This window comes from Cynocephalus volans, chromosome 3, assembly GCF_027409185.1.
Source record: "Cynocephalus volans isolate mCynVol1 chromosome 3, mCynVol1.pri, whole genome shotgun sequence".
In the NCBI taxonomy this organism is placed as follows: domain Eukaryota; kingdom Metazoa; phylum Chordata; class Mammalia; order Dermoptera; family Cynocephalidae; genus Cynocephalus; species Cynocephalus volans.
In genome coordinates, this window is record NC_084462.1 from 84,232,496 (window position 1) to 84,259,129 (window position 26,634).

Consider the following 26,634-nt stretch of genomic DNA (forward strand, 5'->3'; position numbering starts at 1 on the left):
ATTTCAAAAAGACCATCTTCAAGCTCTGAAATTCTTTATTCTCTTGCTCTACCCTGATGTTCAAGCTCTCAGTTGTGTTTTTTATTTCATTGAGTGAGTTTTTCATTTCTAGACGTTCTGCTACACTCTTTTTTATGGTATTAATCTCTTTGTAAATTTCCTCCTTCACATTCTGGATTTTTTTTCCTTGTTTCATTGTGTTCTATAATTGAGTATTCCTTTATTTCTTCAAGTTTTCTTAAGATCATTGCTCGAAATTCTTTTTCAGACATTTCAGGGATTACCTGTTCCATGGAATCTGACTTTAGGGCATTACTGTATCATTTTGGTGGTGTCATTTCTTCTTGATTGTTTGTATTTCTAGTGTCTTTTTGCTGATGCTTGGTCATTTGGTAGGGGGCTTGCTTCTTCTATTACACTCTGGTTGGCTGTGGAGTGGCCTTGGTTGCTACTGTGGGGGGTGAACTGTCTCTGCTTCACAGTAGGTGTGGTGGTGGTTATATTAAACCAGCATGGTTCCCATTCTAGACTCTGTAGTCATAGAATGAGCCCCTAGCATGTGGAGTTCTGCTGGGCCAAACTTGGTGGGTTGGATCTGTAGGCTGGTGCTACCCCCTGGGTCTGAGGCAGGATGAGGGGCCTGTGGAGTCCCACAGTTCTGTTGGCTAGCTGGCTGGTGCTGGCAGGCTCACCTGTACAGTGCCAGTTCAGGGCACCAGGGTGGGACCTGGAGCTCCCCCCCCTGCCTGGGTCCAAGGTAGCTGGGTGAGGGGGCCACGTGGAGTCACGCGGTTCCACTGGCTGGCTGGCTGGTGCTGGCAGGCTCAACTGTGAGGTGCCAGTTCAGGGCACCGGGGCCCTAATCAGTGATTTTTAAAGTTATGCATTCTGAATTAGTCCTGGGAACTTCTGCAACTCTATGCCTCATGTAATATGTCTTTTAAAAAATTCTTAATCTTTTTCACAAGTTTTAAAGCTCATAGATTCTTTTCTGTCTTTATTTATTCTCTTTTACTAAGAATTACAGTAAGTGACATGTATGATGACATATAAAGTATAATTAGAAGTAGAAAATTAAGACTGAGTAAAATAAAAATCTGAATGTACTTAAAATAAGGATCAACACACTTTCTCTATTAGCCTTATTTTATAGATGAGGAAATGGATTCGAAGTCACTCAGCTAGTAGTTGGCTGTATCAGGATACTTAAAACTTTCTGTATGTTTCATAACTTTAATTACAGAATATACAAGACAAATAGTTTTGCTAATGATAAATTATATGTCTCCAAACTACTGGTTGGACTTTAAAAACAAAAGATATTCCAGTGGGGGTTTTAGGGTAGCTGGGATTGCTGAGTCCCCTGTCCATTGCAATCATACTCACAACCAATTATAGTAGAATTAAATAGAGATATATCATAGAAAAGAATCATATAATAAGATAACATTTTCAAGGGAATGTGAAGGAAAATATGTGGTAACAGTAGAAGTCTCTATTAGGAAACTAAAGAAATGTAGAAAAGCCTTTCTCTTTCTCTCCTTTCTTTTCCTTTCCTTTCTTTTTTTCTTCTTCTCTTTCCTTCCTCTCTTCTTTCTTCCTCTTTTCTTATAAATCCACTTGCCTACCTGCTTCCTGTTATCTACCTACCTATTCACCTATCTTCTAGATATTTCCCCACAGAGACAGAAAATAAGACTTAATTTTTCTACCAAATACTGAAATTAAATTGTTAAGAACATTAGTCTTATTCATGCAGTAAGATTATAACCAAAGGATAATGGAATTAAAGTAGAAGTCATAAATATACAGAAGAGATTCTCCCTACTAAATCTTTCTCTGTTGTCCTTATCTTTAAAGAAAGGCCTTGTATCTCTCTTTTTTATCTTGGTCCCTTTGGTATAAACTTGACACAACAGTAATAAATGAGATAACATCTATAACTAGCACATAAGACATGGGTCTCCCATTGACATTCAAAATTATTATTTACTTTTCTACCTTCTGTGTATGAAATTATGTCTTTAGATCAATGGTTCCCAATTGTGAACACATTTTGAAATATAGGTTCCTTGACTCTACTTCAAACTTACTAAATTAGAACTTCTGAGAGTAGGGACAGAGCAGAAGCATTAAAAAACCAATCAACCAATCAACCAACCAACCTTTCTGCTTAATAACAATGTCTTAGTTGGTCACCTACTCCCACCACTCTTAGACTGTGATCCCTGTGACATCAGGGACTTTGCTCTCTTTTTCATTACTGTCCAATGCCTAGGATAGAGTTTGATACATCTGAGCACTTAATAAATAGATAATGAAGGTTGAGTCAGGCAGCTATCCGCTTGCCTTTGAGCTGAATTAATTCTAGTCATATTTGTGCTATTTTCTTCTTCAGAAGGTTTCTGACATGAAATCAGGTATTCTGGACTCAACTCAGTCTTTTTTTTATGTCCAGGAGGACGTGAAATAATATGTTATCTGAGGAGCATGAAATCCTAAATCTCTCTCTGCCTCAGAACAGCAGCCTCCTTAGTTTCAAGAACTTCTTTCCTCTCGTTTTTTCCTTTCCTATACAAAGTCATTCCTAATTTTTTTCCATCTAGTAATGAATTAAAAATGTGTTGCTTTTTAATGAATTTATTTATGTCTATAGAATCTTTTTAATCCTGTCTTACATACAGACTTTTTTAAAAGCGGTATTAGTCAAAGTGAGGGCAAAGTAAAGAGAAAAACAGGTAGAAAACTTACATTTTGTCTAAGAAGTCCATGAGAGGTCTTAACACAATCTCTGCATCCATGGCTGAACTATTTTTATTAGATGTGGTATTTCCATTTGCTCTCATTTGATTTAGTTCAAAACTCATTTGTTTTATACATTCTTCAATTATAAGCTGAAAACTAAAAATAAAGAATAGAAATTCTGTAATAAAAGCAAATGTTTTCCCTGAGTCTGTTTTAATTCCACCCCTGGGAGTTTGATTTGTTTTAAATGGTGTCTATTCCCTTGCTCATTAGTTTTCAAACTTATTGTTCAACTGCACAAATTTTTATTGCAATGAAAGCTTGCTTGAAGCCGTTATATGTAAAGCAGATAAAAGTGATGCTCTTCAGGTTGAATTAATTTGAGTGGTGGTTCATTCAACCCCCATCTCTGACAGCATTGTTTGGAAAAACGGCTGCTCTAGAAAGACTCTTGGCATCTGGATATACTTTCTCCACTTGGTTTCTGTGACTCCATACCCTTTTGGCTTTCCTTCCACCTCACTGGCTGCTCCTCCTTAATTGCCTGACCTCCAACCATCACAGTAAGGTTGCCAGATTTATCAAATTAAAAGTACAGGACACCTAGTTACATTTTAGATAGTGCATATTTTTTAGTATGACTATGTACATGTAATATTTGGGACATATAACAAAAATATTCATTATTCATCTGAAATTCAGATTTAACTTTATTTTATCTGGCAACCCCACATTGTGATCCTCTGGGCTTGACCTTTGGTCTACTTCACTTCTTCCATCAACAAACAGTTCCTTGGCAATCTCATCCAGTTCCATATCATCTATATACTGGTGATTTGCAAATTTACATCTGCAGACCTGACTTCTACTCCAAACTTTGAACTGTTTTATTAAATTATGTAACCCATGTGATGTCAATCACCATTCTAAGCACCGAGGATACATCAATGAACCAAACAGGCACATCTTCTTGTTCTTGTAACACATATGGGACCTTTTATTTTAGCATGTACGTTATGGAAATATTTTGGTTAGCCTGTTGTTAAGTATTTCATTTTTCTAGCTTTTGTTTTTACTACTTAATAAGGAAATCTTTGATAGATTATAAATTATTACAATTGGGGTATTTCTCTTTCTCCTGGCCCTTTAATAGGAGGTTTATCAATACACTGGTCCATAATTTTGAGCATGTATTCAAGTCCTGATTCTACTTACCACCATGTTTGGCCTCTCTCCATCTTTGGCTCCTGCCTTTTCTTTACTGTTGGCAACACCATTCTTGCCTGGCATTTGTATTTGGTTCCTTGATTCTTGGTTCCCAGCTGGACCCTATGAATGTGTCTCATTTCTGGGCTCTCTGCACATTTACCTGGTTCAATGGAACATTGTCTTCCAAGCTCTTGTCCAGGGGAATCCAAATCCCTGACCATTTGGCTTTTATCTGGTTGGAGCTGCCTTTGGACTTTTGTCAGGTAGTGGTGCAAGGGAGAGGGGCAGCAGGGGTGGAGAAAGTGGGGAAAATGACGGTGCATGTGGCAATGTGTGTATTTAATGGAGTAATGGAAGGCAAATAACATTGGAAATTTTGAACTAGTTGATTTACCACTGAATCATCCATGATCCTGCTAGCTGTAGTAGAAATCTCCTTTGAAATAGCTACTTTCCTTTGCACTGATTAACAAATTAATGCATTAGAGTGAGGGGATACATTGAGCAGAAGGTATGACATTTATATTTCAGGTATGTGAAAGCAGGTTCCTAAACAGACTCATATTGTAAACTCCAATCAGAAGCCAGCTTCTGTGTGTGGGATTAGGGTTATGGAAGGAGGGTTCTCAGTGTACAATGGACAAAGGCACTCTACTTTTGCATTAATCCAGGGTAAACAAACACCTGCACTTCACTTCACCCCAAAAGCCTTTTGTCTCTATCAATTTTTGGTAAATTCACCTAAAAAGTCTTCTCCTTTTCTATCCATTTTTTGTTTGAAAAAGTCTTCATTAATCAGCTTGAATAAAAGTAGTGCCAGTAAATAATGACAGACAAACACTCACAGAAGAATACTCAGGAAATATTCCTGAAATCTTTGTTTACTTAATCCAGCCAGCTGTTGCTACTAAAGGAATCAGTAAAAAAAAGGTAGTAAATCAAAAAACCAAACTTGAAAATGTGGGTGTAAGCAGAAACCTAAGTGGCACAAGTTTTGCAAATTTTAGCATCATCTTTAAGAACATCTTTAAAATATTCCTGAAATGATATCACTTAGTCTCGGTTTCTAGGTGGGTACCCTGTGAGTGTGTCAGGAACCCAAGAACCCAGGCTTTAAATGTGTGGTTCGACTCCACCCTGGCTTTACTGCAAAGTCATCCTAACAGCTACATGTAGCAGAATTATTTAATTGTGGGTTTTAATAACACAAGATCAAATGGATCTTGGCAATTAATTATGCACTTTTAAAGCTCTAGACTGCAAATTTAGCCCCTAGAAGGGTGGGTTCAGACTAAAGTTACCCAGTGTGACTTTGCAGTATGATCACGCTGATCACTGTGGACTTCCTGCCCGCCCTGAGTGTGATGTAGACCTGACTGGTAGTGTGGGAAATGAAGCCATGGGAACAAGGGTATAATAGTTATTCTTTTTATAAGGAAAGCATGACATGTGGCCTGTTTATTCCAATAATCCCAATAACCCTAATTAAACAATGTACCAAATTCTTACCTATATTTAAAAAATAATGAAGGAATGCATCCTGGGTAGCCATGAGTTTCAATATCTAGGCTACCACAGCTCGCTTCATACACATACAGCACTTCCAGTGCCCTCCCAAGGGCATTGCTCCTTCTTTCATAACTGAAGTTTGTACAGATTTTTAAAAATCAGAATTTATACTTTAGCCTTTGTAACCTGAATATTCTCCCCTCTCAAACAAAATAAAAATTAAAACAAAATAAAAAGCACTTATTCATCAGGATGATTGGAATATTTTACAGAAAGTAACTTAAATGTACTTTATTTATATTCTAGTTTGTATTCTGTTTAGACATATTCCATAAAATTCTAAACACCTCTAGCTATTCTTGACCCCTTTTATCTCTCCCAACTTTGCTAAATAATCTCTAATGTTGCCTCTCTAGCGAAAGTCAAAAGTCTTTCTGCAAACCACATATTAGCTCACACTACAATGAAGAGAGGAAAGCCTGAAATTGCTGACCAAAGGCTCAGACACTAAGTATCACCCAAGTCAGAGCCAATGGCCCCACATGTCTGGAATAATCTCTGACTCCCCAACTCTACTTAAACAGAAACTTCATATTATTGGTTCACATCCAGGCCAAGTAAGCGGGGTCATCCAGGTCGGCTAACAGCACAGAGCAGAGGCAGAGAAACTACCCTATGCTCAGTACAGCAGGGCTGTACCCGAGACGTGAACTGAGAAGTTGGTCTCCATAAAGAGAATGCCACGTGGCTCAAGAGAGTTATGAACACACCTCTGATAATAAAGAAAAAACTAACTATGGGCTTATTATTATTATTATTACTCTGCTTCATTCCTATATCTGAAGAAAAGATATGATGCTTTCCGTGTCTTTTTTTTGTCTTTCTAATTAAAAAATGGCACAACTCATCAATAAACGTTTATTAATCATGTATCTTTCTAAAACACAATATGTGATGAGTAGTGTTCAAAAAACAGCCCCCACTGTAAGAGCAATTTTTATAGTCTCATCTGAGAACCGAACACATAGTTTCAAAATAATAAGTCAACATTTATTGAACTATTATTTAAAGCAAATTCTATATTAACTTAATGAACCTCTTCAGAGATGTATTTGCTTTTCTATTTTAACATTTGATAATGAGATAATGGCTTTTTCCCAGATCAAAACGAAATTTATCTAGGGTGAACTTTTTCTTTAGAACCATACCATCAACAAATAAAGTTGGTTTTTAAAAAATAGAAAAAAATATAGATACGTCAGTAGTTTCCAAACTCCTGCCCCTGGAAAAGTTGCATTCAGATTCCGAAGCCCTAAAACCAAGAATCATGACATAATTTGGTATAAGGTTGGGAGTTCAGTTATTCTGAAGTGCAGCCACATGGATATGTGTGGCATGAACACAACGTATATTTTTTGTTTATATAGTTTTTCTACCTTCCTCCTTCCCTCTCTCCATTCTTTCAATAGCCAATCGCTAAGCTCTAAATACTGGAATTGCAAATAGATATGAATTATGGCTTCTGCCCTTAAGGAGCATATACAAAAGTGAAGGAAGCAGACAAGTAAAACAATACAAGTAAAAAAAAAGTAGAACATAGTGATGCACATGCTACACAACTGAAGATTGCATAGAGAGTTGTAGGGAGCACGTAGGGAGACATCACTATTAGATTGTGGGATCATGAAAGACTTTTCAGAGGAGATGATGCTTAGATTGGAGTTGTAGTTAAATGGATTTAGCCAGTCAAAGGAGAGAACAGCATTAAAGGCATGATTGTTATAATCTGAAACCTAGTACTTTTAGATAATAACTATTTAGGACACTTACCTTTTGCCATAAATGACACTGAGCTCATCCAGAACCCCATTGAGTTTAACTTGAAGTTCTTTTAGAATAGTACTAGCTTCAGGATCTAGCTGCAGAGAGACCATAGACAATGTTACTTCAGAGTTCTGAGAAAGCATGTTTTTGTTTCTCTTAACAAGCATTTGGCTTGCTTGAAGTTAACTTCAAAAAGTACAAATTTACTTTTTTCTGTACTTTTTGTTTTATGTCTCTGAAATCAAATGCAAAAGTTTAGAAAATTATAAAGAAATCAGGAGGGTACTTACATATTTAAAATTTGATTGAAATGGCACAGCATGCATACATGTACGAGCTGGATAGCAGAGCCGTTGTCAGTTACAGCAATGGAATGCAGGGCATGACAAAATATCCTCCAGAACAGAAAGTTTTATAATTTAGAAAACCTAACATGTTATACATTAGTGGAATATATGTGTTGTTTCAAAATGTATTTCAATATTTAATATTTTTGAAAATAAACCGGCAATTAAAAATAAAAATTTTGTTAAAAGTTAACTTTCAAGAATTGTGCTGTGCCTTGTTTGAAGGTGTTTTCATATTTTCCCAACTACAGAATTAAAAGTAATAGGAAATTATCCAAGCACTGTCATGTTTCTCTGGGAATGATAGACCTGACTTCTGTTCCTGGATGCCAATTTGCAACTCACAGTTCAAGATTCATAGTTTTATATTTTATTTTTCTCTAAGTATTCAAGTACTCATAGCTTGGGGCTAAGCTAGTAAGCAAATATGGGGTGAAAGAAGAACATCATTAGATGAAGATGACATTTTTGATGCCTGTTCTTACAGTGCAAACTTTACAAGCCAACTTTTCTTTTTATCTGATTTGCTCTTAAAATAATATTAATCAATATTACAAAACAACTTATAAATAAACACAAACAAACACATAGGCACATCAATCTATTTATTTGGCACAATTTATTCTCACAATTAAAATGAAGTATCAACACATACCTTACCAAGCATTTTAGAAAATTTTTCTCTGTTAATTATGTTTTTGCAAATTAGTGATAAAAAAAAAAAGCTTGTAATAGATGTATCAAGCAGAGAGAAATTTGTGTAAATGGCTATCTGGAACATTCTCTGAAATTGAAATGTAAGTCAATCTTCCTTTCTTTGAACCTTCAGAAATTTAGTTTCCTGCTATTGCTATCTATATTCCTTGCACAAGGTGCTCAACTATTGAAGAAGATGGGATAGAACCAACTTTTGGCAGTAAAACAAATTAAAGCATGACTTAGTATTAATAAAAGAATCTAAGAAGTATACCAAATCAATATAGAACCCAATATCAGTTTAAACCCCTGGGAGTCAGTCCCTGACCAAGAAGTGTCTCTATGAGTATACACTGGACATAAGTCCTGTAATCCTCGAAGAGCACTCTCTGATACTAAGAAATGGTTAGGAAGAAGTACTATTTATATACCTCAGCAGCTGGGTAGCTTTAGGTTGTATTGATGTGACTAAAAATATTGCAGTGAAAATCAAATATTGCATTTGGCATCTGAGACTTTATTGATTATATCAAACCAATCCTTAAGGCCGCTTTTAACTCAAATCCAGGTAATTTTCAGGATCGGTTAGTTTCTGCCCTTCTATCAGAGCAATAGTGCTTCTTCTGGATTCTTTATATATTTTTTTCTGTCTCTATAATCTGATAGGCTCCCACCTCTTGCCCACAGACACGCAGGCCACCATAACAAATAGAGACTTCTCTAAGAGTGGAAAAATTAAAATGTCCTGAATCTACTTTCCAGGAGTTCTATTCAGCTATAACCATTTGCAGTGATTCAGAAAGATAATACGTACTTATTTTAAAAAGACCTAATATGCATTTAAATACAATTAGCCTAACAAACTAACTTTTAACCCTTCATCCAAAAAACATATGTAAACTGCCCGTTCCAATCCTAGGGAACCATGCAGTCTAAATGTTTTGATTTTTTTTCCATTTTTTTTATTGTGGTAAAACATATACACTATAAGGACTGCCATTTTAGGCATCTTTAAACATAAAATTGTGTGGAATTAATTATATTCACAATGCTATATAACTACTACCTCTATCTATTTTCACAACTTTTTCATCATTTTAAACATAAACTCTTTATCCATTAAGCAATAATTTATAATTATTCTTTCCCCCCTGTTTCTGGTAACCACTAATCTACTTCTGTCTCTGAAATTTTTCCTTTTCCTGTTTTCCTTAATTGACCCATGGTCATTGTATATATTCTTGTAGAGTACAGTGTGATATCTGGGAACATTGATGTAGTGTGCCATGATAATATCAGGAATTTAGCATATTCATCACCTCAAACATCTGTTACCTCTTTGTGTTAGGAACATGTAACATCCTCTCAACCAGATACTTGAAGTTATACAGAAATTTATTATTGACTGTAGTCTCCCTCTATTGCTATAGAATGGTAGAACTGACTCTTCCTATCTCTACAATTTTGTACCCATGGTCCATTCTCTCCCCGCCTCCCCTCGTCTACCCCTTTACCAGTCTCTAGTAACCACTATTCTGCTCTCTACTTCTATGAGATCACCTTTTTTAGCTTCCAAATATGAATGAGATCATGCACTATTTCTCTTTCTGTGCCTGGCTTATTTCACTTAACATAATTTTCTCTAAGTTCATCCATGTTGCTGTGAATGGCAGAATTTAATTATTTTTATGGCTGAGTAGTATTCTATTGTATATATATTACCACTTTTATTTATCCAATCATCCATTGATGGACATTTAAGTTGGTTCCAAATCTTGGCTATTAAGAATGAAGCCACAATAAATATAAGAGTTGCAATAAACATATGAGTGCAGGTATTCCTTTGACTTGATATCCCTTGCTTTGGATATAAAGCCAGTAGTAGAATTGTTGGATTGCTTTATCTATAGTGGTTTATGAAACCTCATACTGTTTTCCATAAAGGCTGTACTAATTTACATTCCCATCAACAATGTATAAGAGTTCTCCTTTCTCTGCATCCTTGCCAGCATTTGTTCTTTTCTGTCTTTTTGATACCAGCTATGCCAACTGGGGTGAGATGATATCTCATGATGGTTTTGATTTGCATTTGTCTGATGATTAGTGATGTTGGGCATTTTATTAATATCTGTTGGCCATTTGTATGTCTTCTTTTGAGAAATGTCTATTCAGCTCCTTTGCTCATTTTTTAATTGGATTATTATTTTTTTTACTATTGAGTTGAGTTCTTTGTATACCCTGGGTTGAATATTTTTTATTATATTTTCTCGTTATTGCCTTAATACCAATTTTAACTTGATTTCACTTGGATAAAAATATCAGAGAAAAGGGAATGAGAGACAAATCCTTCCATATGGTTTTCTTCTGGCTCCCCATTCCTTGTGGATATAGGTGGAAGTTCTCCACCAACGTATCTACTACCTCCAAGGAAATGGCTTGGAAAGTGGGGTTGTCTTCAGGAAATGAGGATGCTTCTTATTTAAAAATGTGTATTTGGTTTTCACATTAGTTTGATACACACAATGATGTAGTTTGCTTACCTGTTTAGATAATGGATAATGGCTTTTGCATCATACAAAAATGGTTACATAGATCACGTGGTTGAAATTATGCTATTTTCCCATAAATTTATTTTAGTTCACTTTAGGTATTTTTTGAATAGACATTTCTTATCAAATAATTGGTTATTACTCGAATATCTGAAACTGTCAAACTATAGCAATTTAAACATTGGTTGACAGTTTCATTTTCTTGACAGACAGGTGTGTTTCTAAGTGGGTGCAGACAGAATGCCTCTGTCATGTAACCAGTCCCCCCCAAAAAATAAATAAATAAAGAGGGAAATTTATAATTTCAGTTAAGTATTTAATGTTTATCTGATACAAATAATACCATTAAAATAGGCATAGCAATTCTGAGGGCAATATGTACAATCCTTGCAAATTGCAGGTCTTTTGCTATAATGAGAATAATGGGCATAAATATTATATTTTTCTAATTAAAAAACAATCTCTTTAGGCAGCAAAATGACCAATACTTGAGTTCTTCTGCATTTCATTATGTGCCCAAATGGAGGAAATTTTCTTTACTCTTGTAAACTTTCTAAAAAAGGTTTTAAGAAACCAGGGACTGGCTGGTTAGCTCAGTTGATTGGAGTGTTGTGCTGATAATACCAACGTCCAGAGTTTGATACCTGTACCAGTTAGCAACCAAAAAAGGGGGGGGGTGCAATCTAAGAAATAATACATTGGAATTTGAGAGTTTACTACCTGAATTATTAATAGCATATTTTAAAAATTATTGAGTACTTTGGAAATGTAAAAAGCTACCAATTTTTTTTCCACAAAGGTTTAAAACTTAACCGAGTTATGTTAGCAGTGTAATACCAAACTTAACTCAAATCTTTTTTTTGCATTATTATTCAAAGTTATTGTTAAGAGGAAAAAAGCAACAGCAAAAAAGAAAGAACAGAAAAATGCAAGCATCATAAGTCACAATTAATAAATTTATTCTAAATTAGAAACTTAACTAGCATGTGTACCTGAACAACTCAATTGGCTGGCTCAATAAATAAATAAAGGCTTCATGTAAAGAAAAATATACTCAAAATATAAGAATACTGAGTCAAATTTTAAATTTACAGTAAAGCTTTTAAAACATATTTTATTCACACCCTATGAAAAGTTTGGTAATTCCAAAATCTAGGCTAGTAATGTGTGGTCTAATGATCAGAATAAACCAAAGTCACATATAGGTAGAAACTGAGTTCTTACACCATTGAGATATTTTACACCACTGAGCTGTAGTAATATAAATAACTTGTCTGGGAGAGAGAGCTAGTAGGCCAGGTTTAAGTTCTTTTCCCTTAATGCTGACTTTTACTTCTTATTTAGGACAATTCACTTGTCACCTCCTTTTGCAAATCTTTCCTCAAATGTTGCCCTAGGCATTTAGTAGCTCTAGCCCCTGTACTAACTGTGCTTTTTGCTGTTACCGTGGATGCAATGCTCTCGTATAATTGTACTCTTCTATCTCTTCCACAGAACTGTACCTTACTTTTCTATCCTTGATGTCTGTCCTAGGCATTTATCCTGGAAGTCTGTCCTAGGCATTTACTAAATGCATGCCTAGGCATTTACCAAATGTTTGAGGAAAGAGGTGAAAACAAGCAGAATAGCCTGATATCCAGAATGTTTCTTCTCCTAGGACTGATACCTTGCTTGACTATTAATAGTATACTTTTGCTTTTGAAATCTTTCATTCCTTAGCAACCATGTACTCTGGAGTTACCAAGTTAGTACTGAGTCCTGATTTAAAGTATTTGTCTCATTGCCAGACCATGTCAGATTATGCTGTGATATTTGGTTCAGAAAATATGGTTACCATACCCTCTCTGCATGTTTCTTTTTCTTTCTTTTTTTCCCCCAGTATAGACTCTCTCTAGACATCAAAGAGAATACATATCATTTCACCTTACAACGGCAGTTGTTAAACTAATCATTAAGCTCTTGCCAGAGTTATAACCAGGGGGTTGCGTGGCATTTAAACTCTTCAGATAGCTCGATACAAACTTTTGAAAAATAAAGACTTTGCATGGAAGAAGTTAGAGATCTTATGGTAGATTCTGTTTCAGTTGCTTATAACAACATACCTGGAACTGGGTAATTTAAAAAGAAAATGAAATTTATTGCTTACAGTTTCTGAGGCTGGGAAGTCGAAAAGTCCAGAGAACACATCTGATGAGAGCCTTGGTAGTGGTGACAGTGACGGCAGAGTATCATATTGAGAAAATGGCAGAGTAAGAGAGACTAACCTCCTCATGGGCTATCCTTTTAAAGCCTCAGAGCCACACCCCTGACCACCATTATTAATCCATTCACTACAGCATGGTCCTATGGTCCTACAATCTAATCACCTCTTCAAGGCCCCACCTTTCAATCACCATAATAGGATTCCCACCCTCAACAGTTACAGTGGGGATTAAGTCTCAATGAGGGTGGAGCAGGGTGGGGTGGGGAGGGGCATCCAGTCTACAGCAGAAAGTGAATTTTATTTCTTCTCCACTGTGTCTATTACTACGGCATTTCTCTTCTTCTCCATAGGCTACAGGCTGCCTTTTTCATGTTCAGCTCATCAGCGTTAGGGTTCCATTCTTCCCTCATCTGAGGAAGTGCAGATCAGGAAGGAAGATCACTTCCCAGCCCTCATCTCCCCAGGGTCCAAAGCTCGATCATTAGCTGGGTGGGTTTCACACTGTCTTCAATATGTTTGCATTAAATCCTTTAATAAAAGTCAATTTTACTACTATTTCTATAAAAAAGAAAGTCTCATATCCAAGGAAAACACTGTTCAACTTGAGCTCTTGGTTCCTTCTTTTGGATTTTGTTTCATTGATTATCCCCTTCTCTCCATTTTCAATCCCTCTATCATTAACTACATTACCCCATCCTATAAATATGCTCAAATAACATTTATGTTAAAATAAAAAATAGAACAAATAATGAACTTATCTGGAACTACTTTCTTAATGACATCATGCTAATATCTTTTCTTCTCTTGACCTTCAAAGTGCTCACAGCATAATTGTGAAACTTGTTGACTCCCCATCCTTATCTCTTTTACATTCATTAATCCTCCACAATGTGGCTTCCGCTCTGGATATGACACTGAAAACATTCTCATGTAGGTCACCAATGATCTGTTAATTGCAATACCTTATTTATCCTACTCGGCCTTCATTCATTCTGTTGTGTATTCTATTTTCCAAGCTCTTATTTACTTGCTTCTCTAGCTGCTCATAATTTATCTACATCTTTTGTTGACTTCTCTGCCTGCATATATCCTTTAAATATTAGTGTCCTTCAGTTTTCCCTTTTCAGTCTTCTTTTCTCACACTCATGCCTCTGGCTTCATCTACCACCTAGTGACCCCCCAAATCTATTACCTAGAGCCTTAACAGCATACCTGAGCATCATGTCTATGTTCCCAAGTGCCTATCAGACTTTTCCACGTTGATGGCCCACACACACACCTCAACTGCAGAATAGCAAAAACAAACCTTATTACCTGACCATTCTTAATTATTTCTCTTCCTGTTTTCTTTGATTTGGTTAATGGAATACAGTTGTTTAAAACAAAAATTTGAAGGTCATCTTTGACTTCCCTCTGTTTTCTTCCTTCCGTATTTACTTGGACACTGAGTGTGACTGATAAATTTCTGAAATGATTTCTCCATCTTTCCTATCCCCTTCATTTCTTATCTAGACTATAGCAACAATTTCTAAGTTGTGTTCTTGTTTCCTTTGTCTCCTTCCATTCTGATAACTTTGCCAGAGTTCTTTTAATAAAACCCAAATCTAATCATGGCACTTGCTGACCCCTCAAATTTGCTTTCAACCAGGGAAGTGCTTCAAGAAATTTCTTACAATCTTATCTGGGCTCTTGCTATTTCTTTTATTTTGAAAAGATCAATTCTCTCCAACCCTTCCACTTGACCAGAATCTATTTATCTTATAAAGCCTAATTCAACTTAAAATATATGACTGAGAAATCAGTGAAAATTCCCTAGTGAATCCAGCAGTCAGGCACTCTCCCTGAAATGCCCGAAATCAATTTGTAGAGCTATGGTGTCAGCATGGATACTGTGATAGGTTGTCAAAAATAAAAGAATACACGGTCCTCTCTACTGGCAAACAAACATTCCCCAGCTCTAACAATGCTACCTTGTTTTTTGTTTCTTTTTAAAATTCCTCTTAGAAGAGACTTTCCCTAAGAATTTACATGACCATTTTCAGCGATAGACTGTGGCATTTTCCTTATCCCATTCAGACTTATGTGAATGTTATGCTAGAGGTATCAGTTATGTAAATTCATGCTTCTAACTTCTTCGTTTCAAAAAGTTGAATATCAGTAGCTGTCTTCCGACCAAATTAAAGAGAGTATGCAGTGAATCCAACTGTCATTGTACTTCAAAAGACCTAAATGACTTCAAGATATGTTAAGCTAGCTTCTCCAGCCTAGACAACTGAAAGGAAAGCAAAGATAGCCTAATCTTTTATAGTTCACTCAAATAGTTTTGAGTTAGTGAACATGCAGCAAATTTTGGATTTTTCTATTTCTCTAAACTGTTTATCTTTAATTTATACCTTCAAGCCTTATATGAGTGACATGACATTCTTTCCTCTTAGTTTAAATGTTTTTTTCCCTTTCTCACCTATAACACATACACTGTCCCTCTACTTTATGGACTGCAACACCACAGCATTTCAAAACAAGAATGAACTTCAGAAAACACATAGTTCAATTTTCTCCTTTTTATAAGTGGAGAAAACCAAGACCCAGATAACGTGTCATGCTTTTGGAGCCACATGACGACTGAAGATCAGCACTCTTAGAAGCTATATTTTCTGAAGAAATTCTCTTCTAAAATTGTTCATCAAAAAAGCAAAACTCCCAAGTATGATTACTTGACTGAAAAGAAACTGAAGGCTTATTAGCTGCATCTAATGGCTAACTGTGAAACTGGACAGAGTAGGGGTAAGTCAGGAATAGAAGAAAAGAGACATGTTAAGCTTAGAATTTTATTTTGTAAATACTGCTTTTGCTTTTTTTTTCTTTTCCCCTGTCCTGCTTTCTTTCCCATTTGGCTATTTACTTGGTACATCCATAATGAACCACTCTTCAACTATGTGAATATGGTCTGTTGTATCAACTGAATTCAGCACCTGTTGAACCTCAAGTGTGGGAAACCGAATGCCCTTGGTGAGCTATTTGCACCAGGTGCCTAAGCACCACTCTACCAAGCAGGAGATTGGAGAAGATTGGGTTACAGAAGTTAAGTTTTTCTAGTGGCTGCATTGGTTGCGGTTGGTTAGGGCAGGCATAAGCAATTGAAGGCGATCACAATAAGATAATGAAATAGATATATTATAGAAGATGGCAGTTAAAGTGAAACTCTACTTCCTTCCCCCTGGCTGTGGTGTGTACCCTCCCTATGCTAGTTTCTTTGAGGTTCCAAGAGAAGTTTAATAAGAGACTTGGTGATGTGGGAGTGACCCTACGCTCTTTCTCAAATGCTCCAGGGAAGGAGGTTAACAATCAGCACCTGCCTGGGTCTGTATTTCACTGGACTTGGATTGCCAGCCCAACAACCTCTTGACCTCCTCAATAGCATCTTTTCTGAATTTCCCAAGCTTAGCAATTAGCTGAACTTTATGTGGTAGTACTGCTGGATTCTTAATCATATTTATGAAATCACCTCAATACAATGTGCCCTCTGGCCCTCATTATCCACTTAATTTTCTATTAAGTCCAATTTGTTAACTGTAATTACAGAAATGGTAGGAGGAGAAAGAAACCAGGCAATATTTGCAAGATGCCAAAATAAACAGATAGCACGTTAAACATTCGATTCTCCTTGTCACCTGGTGTTATGAAACTAAAAATAACTCATTGCTTTACTGAATGCTGCCAAATGCTGTCTAACTGTTGAGCTTTATTTACACAGTAAGAGTCTAGAGGTTTGTGTTTTTTCTATCAATTGTTGTGGGATAAGCTATAACAATTACAACTTTCATTTGTAGGATATTTTCAAGTTTAGAAAGTGGTGGTGTTTTTTTCTCCCACGAATATTTTCTCTTTAATTGTTCTGACTCCCCTAATAATAAACTCCAAGTTCTTTGAGGGTGGGGTCTGTACCTTACTAATATTGTATCTCTGGTGCCTAGTGAATAGCTCATAATAGGTGCTCAGCAAATAAATATTTGTTAAATGTACTAATGCAGGAGTAAATTCTGTCCTCATGTTCAGTGTTCTCTGACCTCTGTTTCCTTAGAGCAGTCAGCCCGAGGGGAAGAGATGCTTACAGTGCTCCAGGCAGACATGGAGCATCTGGCTTCTGAATATCTCTTTTACTAGGTGCTAAAAAAAGTCTCAGATCTAATTGTTGTTTTACATGGTCTTATTCCTTGTAAGCTTCTTGAGGTCAAAGGCATTTTTAAAAAACTTTTTATTTCCTATCCCAATTCCTGCCCCTGGGCAGATACAGTCAATATAAGTAGGCAACAATGGATACTTACACTAAATAGGAAGAACATTGAAAATTGCTTTAGCAAACAATTTTAGAATTCAAAGAAATATACAAGGGGTCTTCAAAAAGTTCATGGAATGATTTATATTATCTTTTAATTCAATTTTTCGATGAACTTTATGAAATACTCTTGTATAATGACTAGTAAAGATTGTCTATTTTATTGTCTTTCAATGTCTAATATATACTTATAATTTACTTTATTCTATAATTTATTTTGTAATTACTGATGAAGATAAAAATAGCAGATTGATTCTCCTTAATTTATTAACTAGTAAATTATATCTCTGTTTACATTAGGGAGAAAAGGTGAAACAGATCAGAAACCTGAACATAACGTTTAGCCTCTTTGCAACTATAACACTATTTTTTATAGAATTATGTATAAAACATAAGCATAAAGTCCAGAATGTTAATAAAATGCTAAACTTTTGTACATGACTACAAATTGACCATCTATATTTTAAGATTATTATATTCTTTAATACAGATATTTGCCTTCTCTATTGCATATTGTCCCAATGTCCATAGAGACACATTAAATCTCATGTATTCTCAAGATTCAAAACACAGAGAGTAGGTCAGTTAGAAGTGTTGCGCATATAAGAAAAAGGGGCCTTTTGAGCAGTTTTCTAATTACCTAATTTCTGTTCTAAAAGCATACACAGAGCAGTAATTCTCCAAGTGTGGTCCCCAGACCAGTCGCATCAGCATCACCTGGAAATGCATTAGAAATGCAAATCACTTGGGCCTACCTCAGACCTACTGAATCAAATGCTCTGGGGGTGGAGTTGAGCAATGTGTGCTTTAGTAAGCTCGCCAGGTGATTCTTACGCATGCTGAAGTTCAAGAACTACTGGCAAGGAATATTATTTCCTTTAAAGCAGTGATCTTCAATCCCTTGTTGCTTCAGCTCATATAAGGTTGGGAGGATAGTGCCAAATGAAAAATGATGGAGGTTAATTTCTTTCTGCTCTGGTCTCGGGCTGCTTAGCTAGTGACCGAGTCTATATTAGCTAATAGGGTTTACGATGAATTTCAATAAGCTACATGCACACACTTTTGGGCAGTCAGATGCAATTTCTAATTGACACACCAAATTCATCATTAAAAATTAAGTAATATAAATATGCAACTCGAAACTAAAGAATAAGTTGCTCATTAAAATGTACACTGGGGTTATGTTCCAGATTCCTTGGCCCTATTCAGCTTGGACATCTGTGAAAGTTACTCTCATGGGCAAATTTGCCACCATGAAGTGAACCAGAAGATTCAATCCTTTCTTGAGACATCAATAAATATAGCATAGCCATTGTACCTTAACTGGTCTGCCTTGTGGTCAGCAGAATGTGAGAATTTACATGAACCAACAATCTCCTACTTTCCCCTAAATGTCTTAATAATGGCTAACTTCTAGAATTTAAAATACTGGTAGTAGTTAGCAGGCCTATAGATAACTGTGGGTTCTACCACTCGAGATGATTGTACCAATACAATATTGTGAAGGAGTAATGGATCTTCTGCTTACACAGCACAGTCATAATTCTTTTAAATCAAGTATTACAAGTTCTGCAGTGTTTCATAACCAATATCTTATTACTTCCTGAAAACAAATTAAATTTTGAATTATTTAATTTTGTATATGCTTGTACAAATTAGATTGCAGATCAAAGAAACATAAGCAAGTCTTTTCCATGGGCTATAATAGCAATATGTTTTTGTTACAAGATGAATACAGACCAAGTATTTATTTACAATTGATATATACCAAGTTATATTCATGAAGTAATTTTTAAAAATAATATGAGCTAAACTATAATGCTTTGCTTTTGAACTATTTGAGCTATTATTACAGGATAATGAAACAATCATTCACCAATTAATGAAAATTTTATTACAGGGCATCCTGATAATCATTTTGCTGTTACTGTGTAATAAAGAGACAGGTAATACAGTATGGGGATGGTGGTATAAATAATTATGTTCTAGCTCAAGTCAGTCTATAACATGGGTTGGGTGTTTTATCTGTTTTAGTATAGTGATTCCCAACACTATATGCATAAAAAATCACCTAAGGTGCTTAAAAAAAATATTCTGATGTGATTCCTAAAGCTTACTTTTTCTTCATTGTTTGTTGGACTTATTTTTTATTTTTTATGTTGTCCAGAAGAATCAGAGATATTATGCCAAAACATGCTCTTAATTTGTATGCAGGGAAGCATGCTGCAAAGTCACTTTATAGAAGAAGAAATTTAGTGGTTTGCTTTTCTCTTGATTTTTTTTTTCCCAAATAGAGCATTAGAAAAGAACTGTGTTAACATGGCCCACAGGATATTGTATGTGCAGTTGTTAACAGTGACTGCTCAAGTGACTGTTTTTTTATGTCAACAACATAATCCCAAGATTGTCTCTGGATTCCACACACAGAGTGGATATTTCCACCAAAAAAAAAAAAAGAAGTTTTAAACACTTCTCCTGTTTCCAGAGGGAAAAGAGGCTGCTTCTATAGAGAAAGAATAGCTGCCCCAAGACAGTGATCAGGTTAAAGCAGCAGAGAGCTGCAGCGTCATGCAGCCATGCCTGCAAGCGGCCAGCACTTTTCAGATAGTATTAGAGGCAAGCGAAGCTATTGTTAGAAGCTATAATAATAAACACATGGCATAAAGACTATCTTGATCAAGTGCACAAGCAATCATTTTCTAATTAATTTTTGTAGCAAGAAATGCACATCCTAGTACAAACAAGTGGGAGACAAAATCATAGGAAACTCCTAAAAGAAGAATAAAGTCTAGGCTGGAAAGTTTTGCTAAGCAATACCAGCCAAAGTTTTATAAACAGTTCCACTGTGAAAAAGAAACTGGGAATTGGCATTAATACGCATTGTCTATAACCTTTAAAGGTCATTGAACATTTCTGTATCAAGTGCTGTAAACAATTCTCTATTAAAGGGTGAATTTTGTCATTCTCAATCAAGTCCTTCTTCATCTTTATAAAAGCCCCAAGTTAAGGAATCCATTTAGATTCTGTGTGAATGAACAACTGTATTAGAAGAACTATGCTTATTATTTTGAGATTCTGGTGCCTAGAGGAGGCTGAGTATAATAACCAGAAACTGACATAATTCTGTATTAATTAAGCTTATTTTTGTCTTGGAGCATACATGTTCCACTCAAATTTGTGTTCAGATCTTGCCTCCTTCTGCCATTTCATCAATCCCTGTCTATTCCAAGGCTGACTGGGCCTGCTGAAAGCTTTTTCTTAGCAACAGAATACAAGAGATGAAAATGGAAGAGAATTAGAGAAAAGAAACTATGCATAGAAAGGAGATAAGAGAACACAGAAGAGGGTAAAGAGAGGGAGGAAAGAAATGAAAAATATTTAAATATATTAAAAGAAAGGAGCTAGGGTCAATACTGTCTCTCCAACAGATTATATTATTAGAAGCTTGTCATTAATTTTCTTTCACATTTATTTAATTGATTGCTCCTTTTATATTATGTATTAGGAGTTTAGCAAATAGATATTGCAAGAGTTATAATGGGAGAAGACAACAAGCTCAGTATTTTTTGTTGCCATTATTTTCTCCAATAAAAAGAGGAGCTCTGTGATTTAGTCATATATTTATAATTAAATCACTAATGTGAAACCTGTACATTTCACACTGGAAATTTTATTTGAAATAAGGAATCCATATTTGATTGGTGAACAAGCTGCCGCACAATATTTTTAGTTAGTAGGTAGCTTGCCCATAGAGTTTTCCTTAGGTGCAGGTCTGACTTGTCTGGTCAGTCTGTTTTTTTTCTGCTTTGTCTGGTTAATATTCAGCTCAGCATTTGGATCCCCTTACTAGGCAGCCACCAGAAACAAAACAAAACAAAACAAAAGAGCAATAAACAAAAATATTCAGCCCAGCAATATATTACTCACATTAGAGTTCAAACACAGAATACTAATGAAATAGTAGCATAAGGAGAAACTGCTGGAAATATGGCATTTTAAATAGAACTTCATTCATAAATGATTTATAGTCTTTAAAATTCACTGATAGGAAATAGGATTTCCCACAGGATCTCAGAAATTTCTTCACTACTCTTCAAAACAGTTAAGTGGACTTAAAATCTGATTATAAAATACCATTAAAATGAAAAAAGGGAATCTCAAGTTATGATCCCCAATTTCTTGTGCTCACCTAATTCAGCAGGAGAATTTTAAAAACAAGATTGATGCCCTCAAACCTTGCAAAAAGCATTAAGACGTTTTGGGGAGTGAAGGCTTATTACTGCAACAGAAGCACAACTCATAAAAGTTGATTCTTTTGTAAGTTTCACACCATCTACACATGTATTCTAGTACTTTCCATTTGTAGGATGTTAAAGCAAGTCCATTTTTCGATAGACGGAAAACGAAACACACATGGGGGCGGGGATGTATACATGTCTCCTCCTCGGGGTTAAAAGAAACATCACACGTGAAGAGACCATTTTAAAAGAAGCACTTGCAGCCTTGTCAATTTAGAAATAAAAGGGATATTTGCTTTGAAATCCAATCTAGCTTCACGTACATCTCATATACTTCGCTACAGTAAGAATGTAAACAAATCTTGAACAGAAATATCCTTATATTTTTGACATAGCCACCCTTGGGATTGTTTCCTCGGGGCAGGGGGAGAATTTCTGCTGCATGACCCTCCCTCTGGGCATCTTCTCCAGTCCTCAATCCCCAGATACTCAGGTCAGTTTGTGAAAGAAAAGACTGCAGCAGGCAGGAAGAGGCAAGTGCACAGCTGGTATTTCACTGTCTGTCTGTTCCGAACAAGCAAATGAGAATAAGTAGGAAGAGCTTTAGATGTGGGAGAGGGAGAGGAACAGCCAGGTAAAGGATAAGATGCTTACTATCACAAACCTCATAAAAGAATCTTTCTCCTTCCTTCTTCTGCTCATGGAATTGCAAGTCAAAGATGTTGGACAAAGACATGACACATTACAGACACAGCACACAACACATTTTTGGCAAAGCTTTTTTGATATGAAAAATAAACCACCAAATACATCAAAAACCACTAGCACCACAAAGCATATTTCAGAACAAATATCAGTATCAAGTTGACATTATACAATACAGTAAAAAACATTTACAGTCTGTGGAATATTACAGATCATTAGCATGGATGCATATTTAATCGTATATATATATATATATATATATGATTATATATATACACAGACCAGAAAAAAGATTATAACTATCTTCCTCCTCCCATTCACACTTCTAATGTATTTAATGTAGTATTTTGTTGTGGATAATAATTGCCTTAATTGCTAATGGGATTTTAGATTATCGTTTCCTATTCTTAGCTAAACCATGTAAAAAGTTAAGACACTTTTCATAGCAAAGAGATATGCTGCTAATGATCTCTAAGTACGTATCTGGCAAATGCAGGAGTAAAAATATACCCACCTCTTTCCCTCCCATGGATTCAAACATTTTTTCCAGCTGGACTCGCAATTGTTGAATATTGTTCATCAAGATACAGGGCTTTAAATAAAGAAAGAAAAGAGTATTGTGAGTATCCTTTATATATTAAAGTATTGAATGAATTTAAATTAAAGGTGGTCATATACAGCTATCACTGATGTTTTATTATATTTGGTAAATGTGTTAATTCCATTATTTCAACATTGTGGTTATTGACAGCTAAGAATGGAAAGGGAAAAATATAATGTCACTTTGGGGAATGTAATTTAACAACATACTGAGACAATAAACCACTGGAGACTTGCTACTGAAGTTTCTTTTATCCATAACATTGTGGCATTTCCTACCTAAAAACTAACCATCATCTGTTTTTAAAGATTTCTTTTAAGAAAAACAGATTAGTTTAAATTTTCTGTTATTTCACTGCTTTAAAAATCAAAACACCATCTGAATTTTTTATATCCACAACAACAACAACAATAATACCTTTAATGTATTCTCTGGCTACAGATGAGCTCCTCATACAAGTATTGAAAGCCCTTTGCTGTCTGGCTTCAATCCATGTTACGCTTCTCATTTTTCTCCTTGCCTATTTGAATCATATTTACCCTTCAGATTAGAGCTTTCTCTTTCTTAGATTTTATCTTTTTATCACTCACTTGGTGTTTGTTTTATATTGCTTTATATTTGAGTTGCTTTTTACTGTCTCACCAGCTAACCTTAAATTCACTGTACATGATGCTGTGGCTTTTTCTGCTCTTTACTCAGACTCCTGCACAATGCTTTACCATAATACTTGCTTAAACAATGTTTCTCAACTTGTTTCCAAGAAGGCAGAAATATAACAATGACAAAGATATAAAGCTTTGTGACATGACTACATGTGACCTTAGAATAGTAGAAATTAATTTATAATTGGGAAATAGAATTCAGAATAGTTACAGAATCATTTAATATTTGTTGCATATTGATTCCTAATAGCCAGTAGATCAGAGGGGGAAAAATCAGGCAAAGAAAAGAAAATGGATATATCTTCCAAGTTGCTGGGAAATGAGCCAATAGTGAATCAGAGAGAGTCAAGCAGAGGACTCACGGGATGTCAGAGAGGTGCTAGCTCTTATCAATGGAAGGATTTTATTATTGATTTAACCACATTACTGACCTTTGAAAAACTTTCTACTTGACTCTTAAAGTGACCATTTCCTAACTTCGATTTAAGTAAACAAATTTAAACTTCTACTCTGTTCCCTTGATTCCAGTCATTTAATATTTTATTTTTTAACCCGAGTAGCTGAGATTTATCCCCTATAGATTCCACAAATGATTCTGATCCCCGGCCATGACTGAGAGCTACTTGAGCTAGGCTTAGTCCTTTCCATTGCAGGTATGGTTACATTTTCAGGGCATTTGGCATCTTGACCTGAAGTCCACAAGCTGAGCCAATAGATTATTTTTACACTAGAAAATAGGGAAATTGGGATTTTTTTAATTACAGAAGGATAAGATTTAGTTTGATTTTGGACAGTCCTACCAGGGAGAAATCTAAGGTCAACTTAAGACCATGACTCATAATGAGAAGCAAGAAGACTGTGTGGGTAAAGCGTTTTATCCCTTTGCTCCCCATGGGTCTAAGTTAGCTTGGTAGTCTCGTCTCTGATTATTCACTATTAGCATTCAAGTTTATCTTTATTGGCACATATAAAAGGACTGTAGCATTAGCTTTATAAGTAAAGGCTAACTGCCAAGACTTCTTAATATGGTTGTTTGTGATGAAGAAGAGCTACTAAGAACAAAATGAACATCGACAGTTGGGCTCACTTGGCATGAATTGCTATTGACCTCAAGTGAAACTACAGAGAAAAAAGAGATGCAGTTATCCAGAGGGAAGTAAAAATAAATATGAGACTCTCTTCTTTCATTAAGCATTCTCTGACCTTGAAATGTTCAAAGTTCAATTTTATTGACTAAATTTTTCAAATCACTACTGAGAACTGGATTACACAAATCTATTTTAAATCTAATCATGAAATAGCTTTTACTTTAAACAACTCCATGGTAATGAAAAAGAGAAGCTCACAGTAAAGAGAACATTAACCTAATTCAGAGGTATTACTTGTTGAGGAGTTTAATAAGATGAAATAACCTATGTCTGAAGTCAAGTTGTATCTTTTTATTTGCATCTTTTGACTTTTCTTCTAAAAATATAGGAGAATAATGCATTATATTTGATCTCAATCTAGAACAAAGTTAGAAACCTGAAATATGATAAATATGAAAGTAAGTTTTGCTCAGATTAGGGCCATTACTACTTGGTGAAAGTGTTTCTGAATTGAAAAAGATAAAAATAATTATTCAAAATAAAGTAATTCTGATTTAGATAGTGAAGCTTTGCTGTATTTTGGAATGTGGGATAAAATGGATAAAAATGTTTTGACCCATTTCCAATTTAAAATGTTTCAGTAGAAAAAAATTATTTGACATGAACATTTTATTTAACTGAGATCTTTAATTCTGACCCTTGAGAAATCAAATATTATAGTCATATCTTAAATGATGTCTATCTTTAAAAGCTTCTAGCTCAATTTGTATGTAAAATAGGTATACTACCTATTTTATTTTTACCATACACATATTGAGAAATTTACAATAGGTTTCCATGGCCTTGATATTAAAATAAATGAGTACTTATAACTATTGTTAATAGTTAACTAATGCAAATGTTCAAAACACTTCTTCATTTTTGTCTCAACTGAAAGCATGAACCAAGTGGCAAATTTATGTTTTTATGAAAGCTACAGCTAAAATGATACTTGGCATTTAAGCAATCGCGTGTAAGGCTGGTCAAGATATCAGTAATTAGGGCAGAAAGACACTGAGGAAAGGAAAAGGAAGTTCCAGTGCCATAATATTTGCAAGGGATTTTTTCTTCTTCATAAAAATCTGATTTTGAAGAGTATAAAACATACAGAAAAATATTAATAATAATACAATAATACTGATTTTTAATCTCAGTATTTTTAATATAAAATACAGACCATTAACACATACAGTGGAAGTCTTCAGGGGCATTTAAGAGCTAATTTTCCTCTCTGAATGACAAGAATTAGCCTTACTGGTTCACAATCACCTTTCAAAATCTTCAATTTGGCTATCTTAATATAAACAGAATCTTTTCCGGAACTATCAGGCCCTGCTTTAATTTTCAATATAACACTTTAGACATGTATTATACTTTAATTAGAAATACTGTTTTGCTTTCAATAAATAAATACTGCCTTGCTTTTAGAGTATTTATAGTCAATGACAATTAGAACTCACTGTTGAGATGTCTGGAAGTTTTTATAAAATTTCTACGTAGTATATTAATTTAAGGTAAAGAAGCATCTTGTGGAATCCTCAAGAACCATTAAGACTGACTAACCTTAATGATCTGTCAGGAAGAGGTCAGTGAGGTTTCAATGAGATGACTAGTAGCTCTCTTTAGAATTCTCTTTTAGACTTGCCTGAAAGTGAGAACTGATTGTTTCAGAGGGGAACAAACTAGTTTTCCTTTTTTAAAAAATCCTGTATTCACTTTTATTTATTTATTTATTTTTGTCTTTTTCGTGACCGGTACTCAGCCAGTGAGTGCACCGGCCATTCCTATATAGGATCTGAACCCGCGTCGGGAGCGTCGCCAGGCTCCCAGTGCCGCACTCTCCCGAGTGCACCACGGGCTCGGCCCCCTGTATTCACTTTTAA

At 35.2% G+C, this 26,634-nt stretch overlaps 1 protein-coding gene across 2 annotated transcripts in view; it reads right to left on the reverse strand.

Moving 5' to 3' along the window:
* UNC13C (unc-13 homolog C) overlaps positions 1-26,634 on the reverse strand; it is a 568,114-nt gene that overhangs the window by 85,872 nt on the left and 455,608 nt on the right. For both annotated transcript variants that reach the window (XM_063089570.1, XM_063089569.1), the window contains 3 exons: positions 22,876-22,953; positions 7,294-7,382; positions 2,752-2,901 (listed from right to left, as the gene is read on the reverse strand). In XM_063089570.1, the coding sequence (XP_062945640.1) occupies positions 2,752-2,901; positions 7,294-7,382; positions 22,876-22,953 (317 nt within the window). The remainder of the gene's footprint in view (positions 1-2,751; positions 2,902-7,293; positions 7,383-22,875; positions 22,954-26,634) is intronic.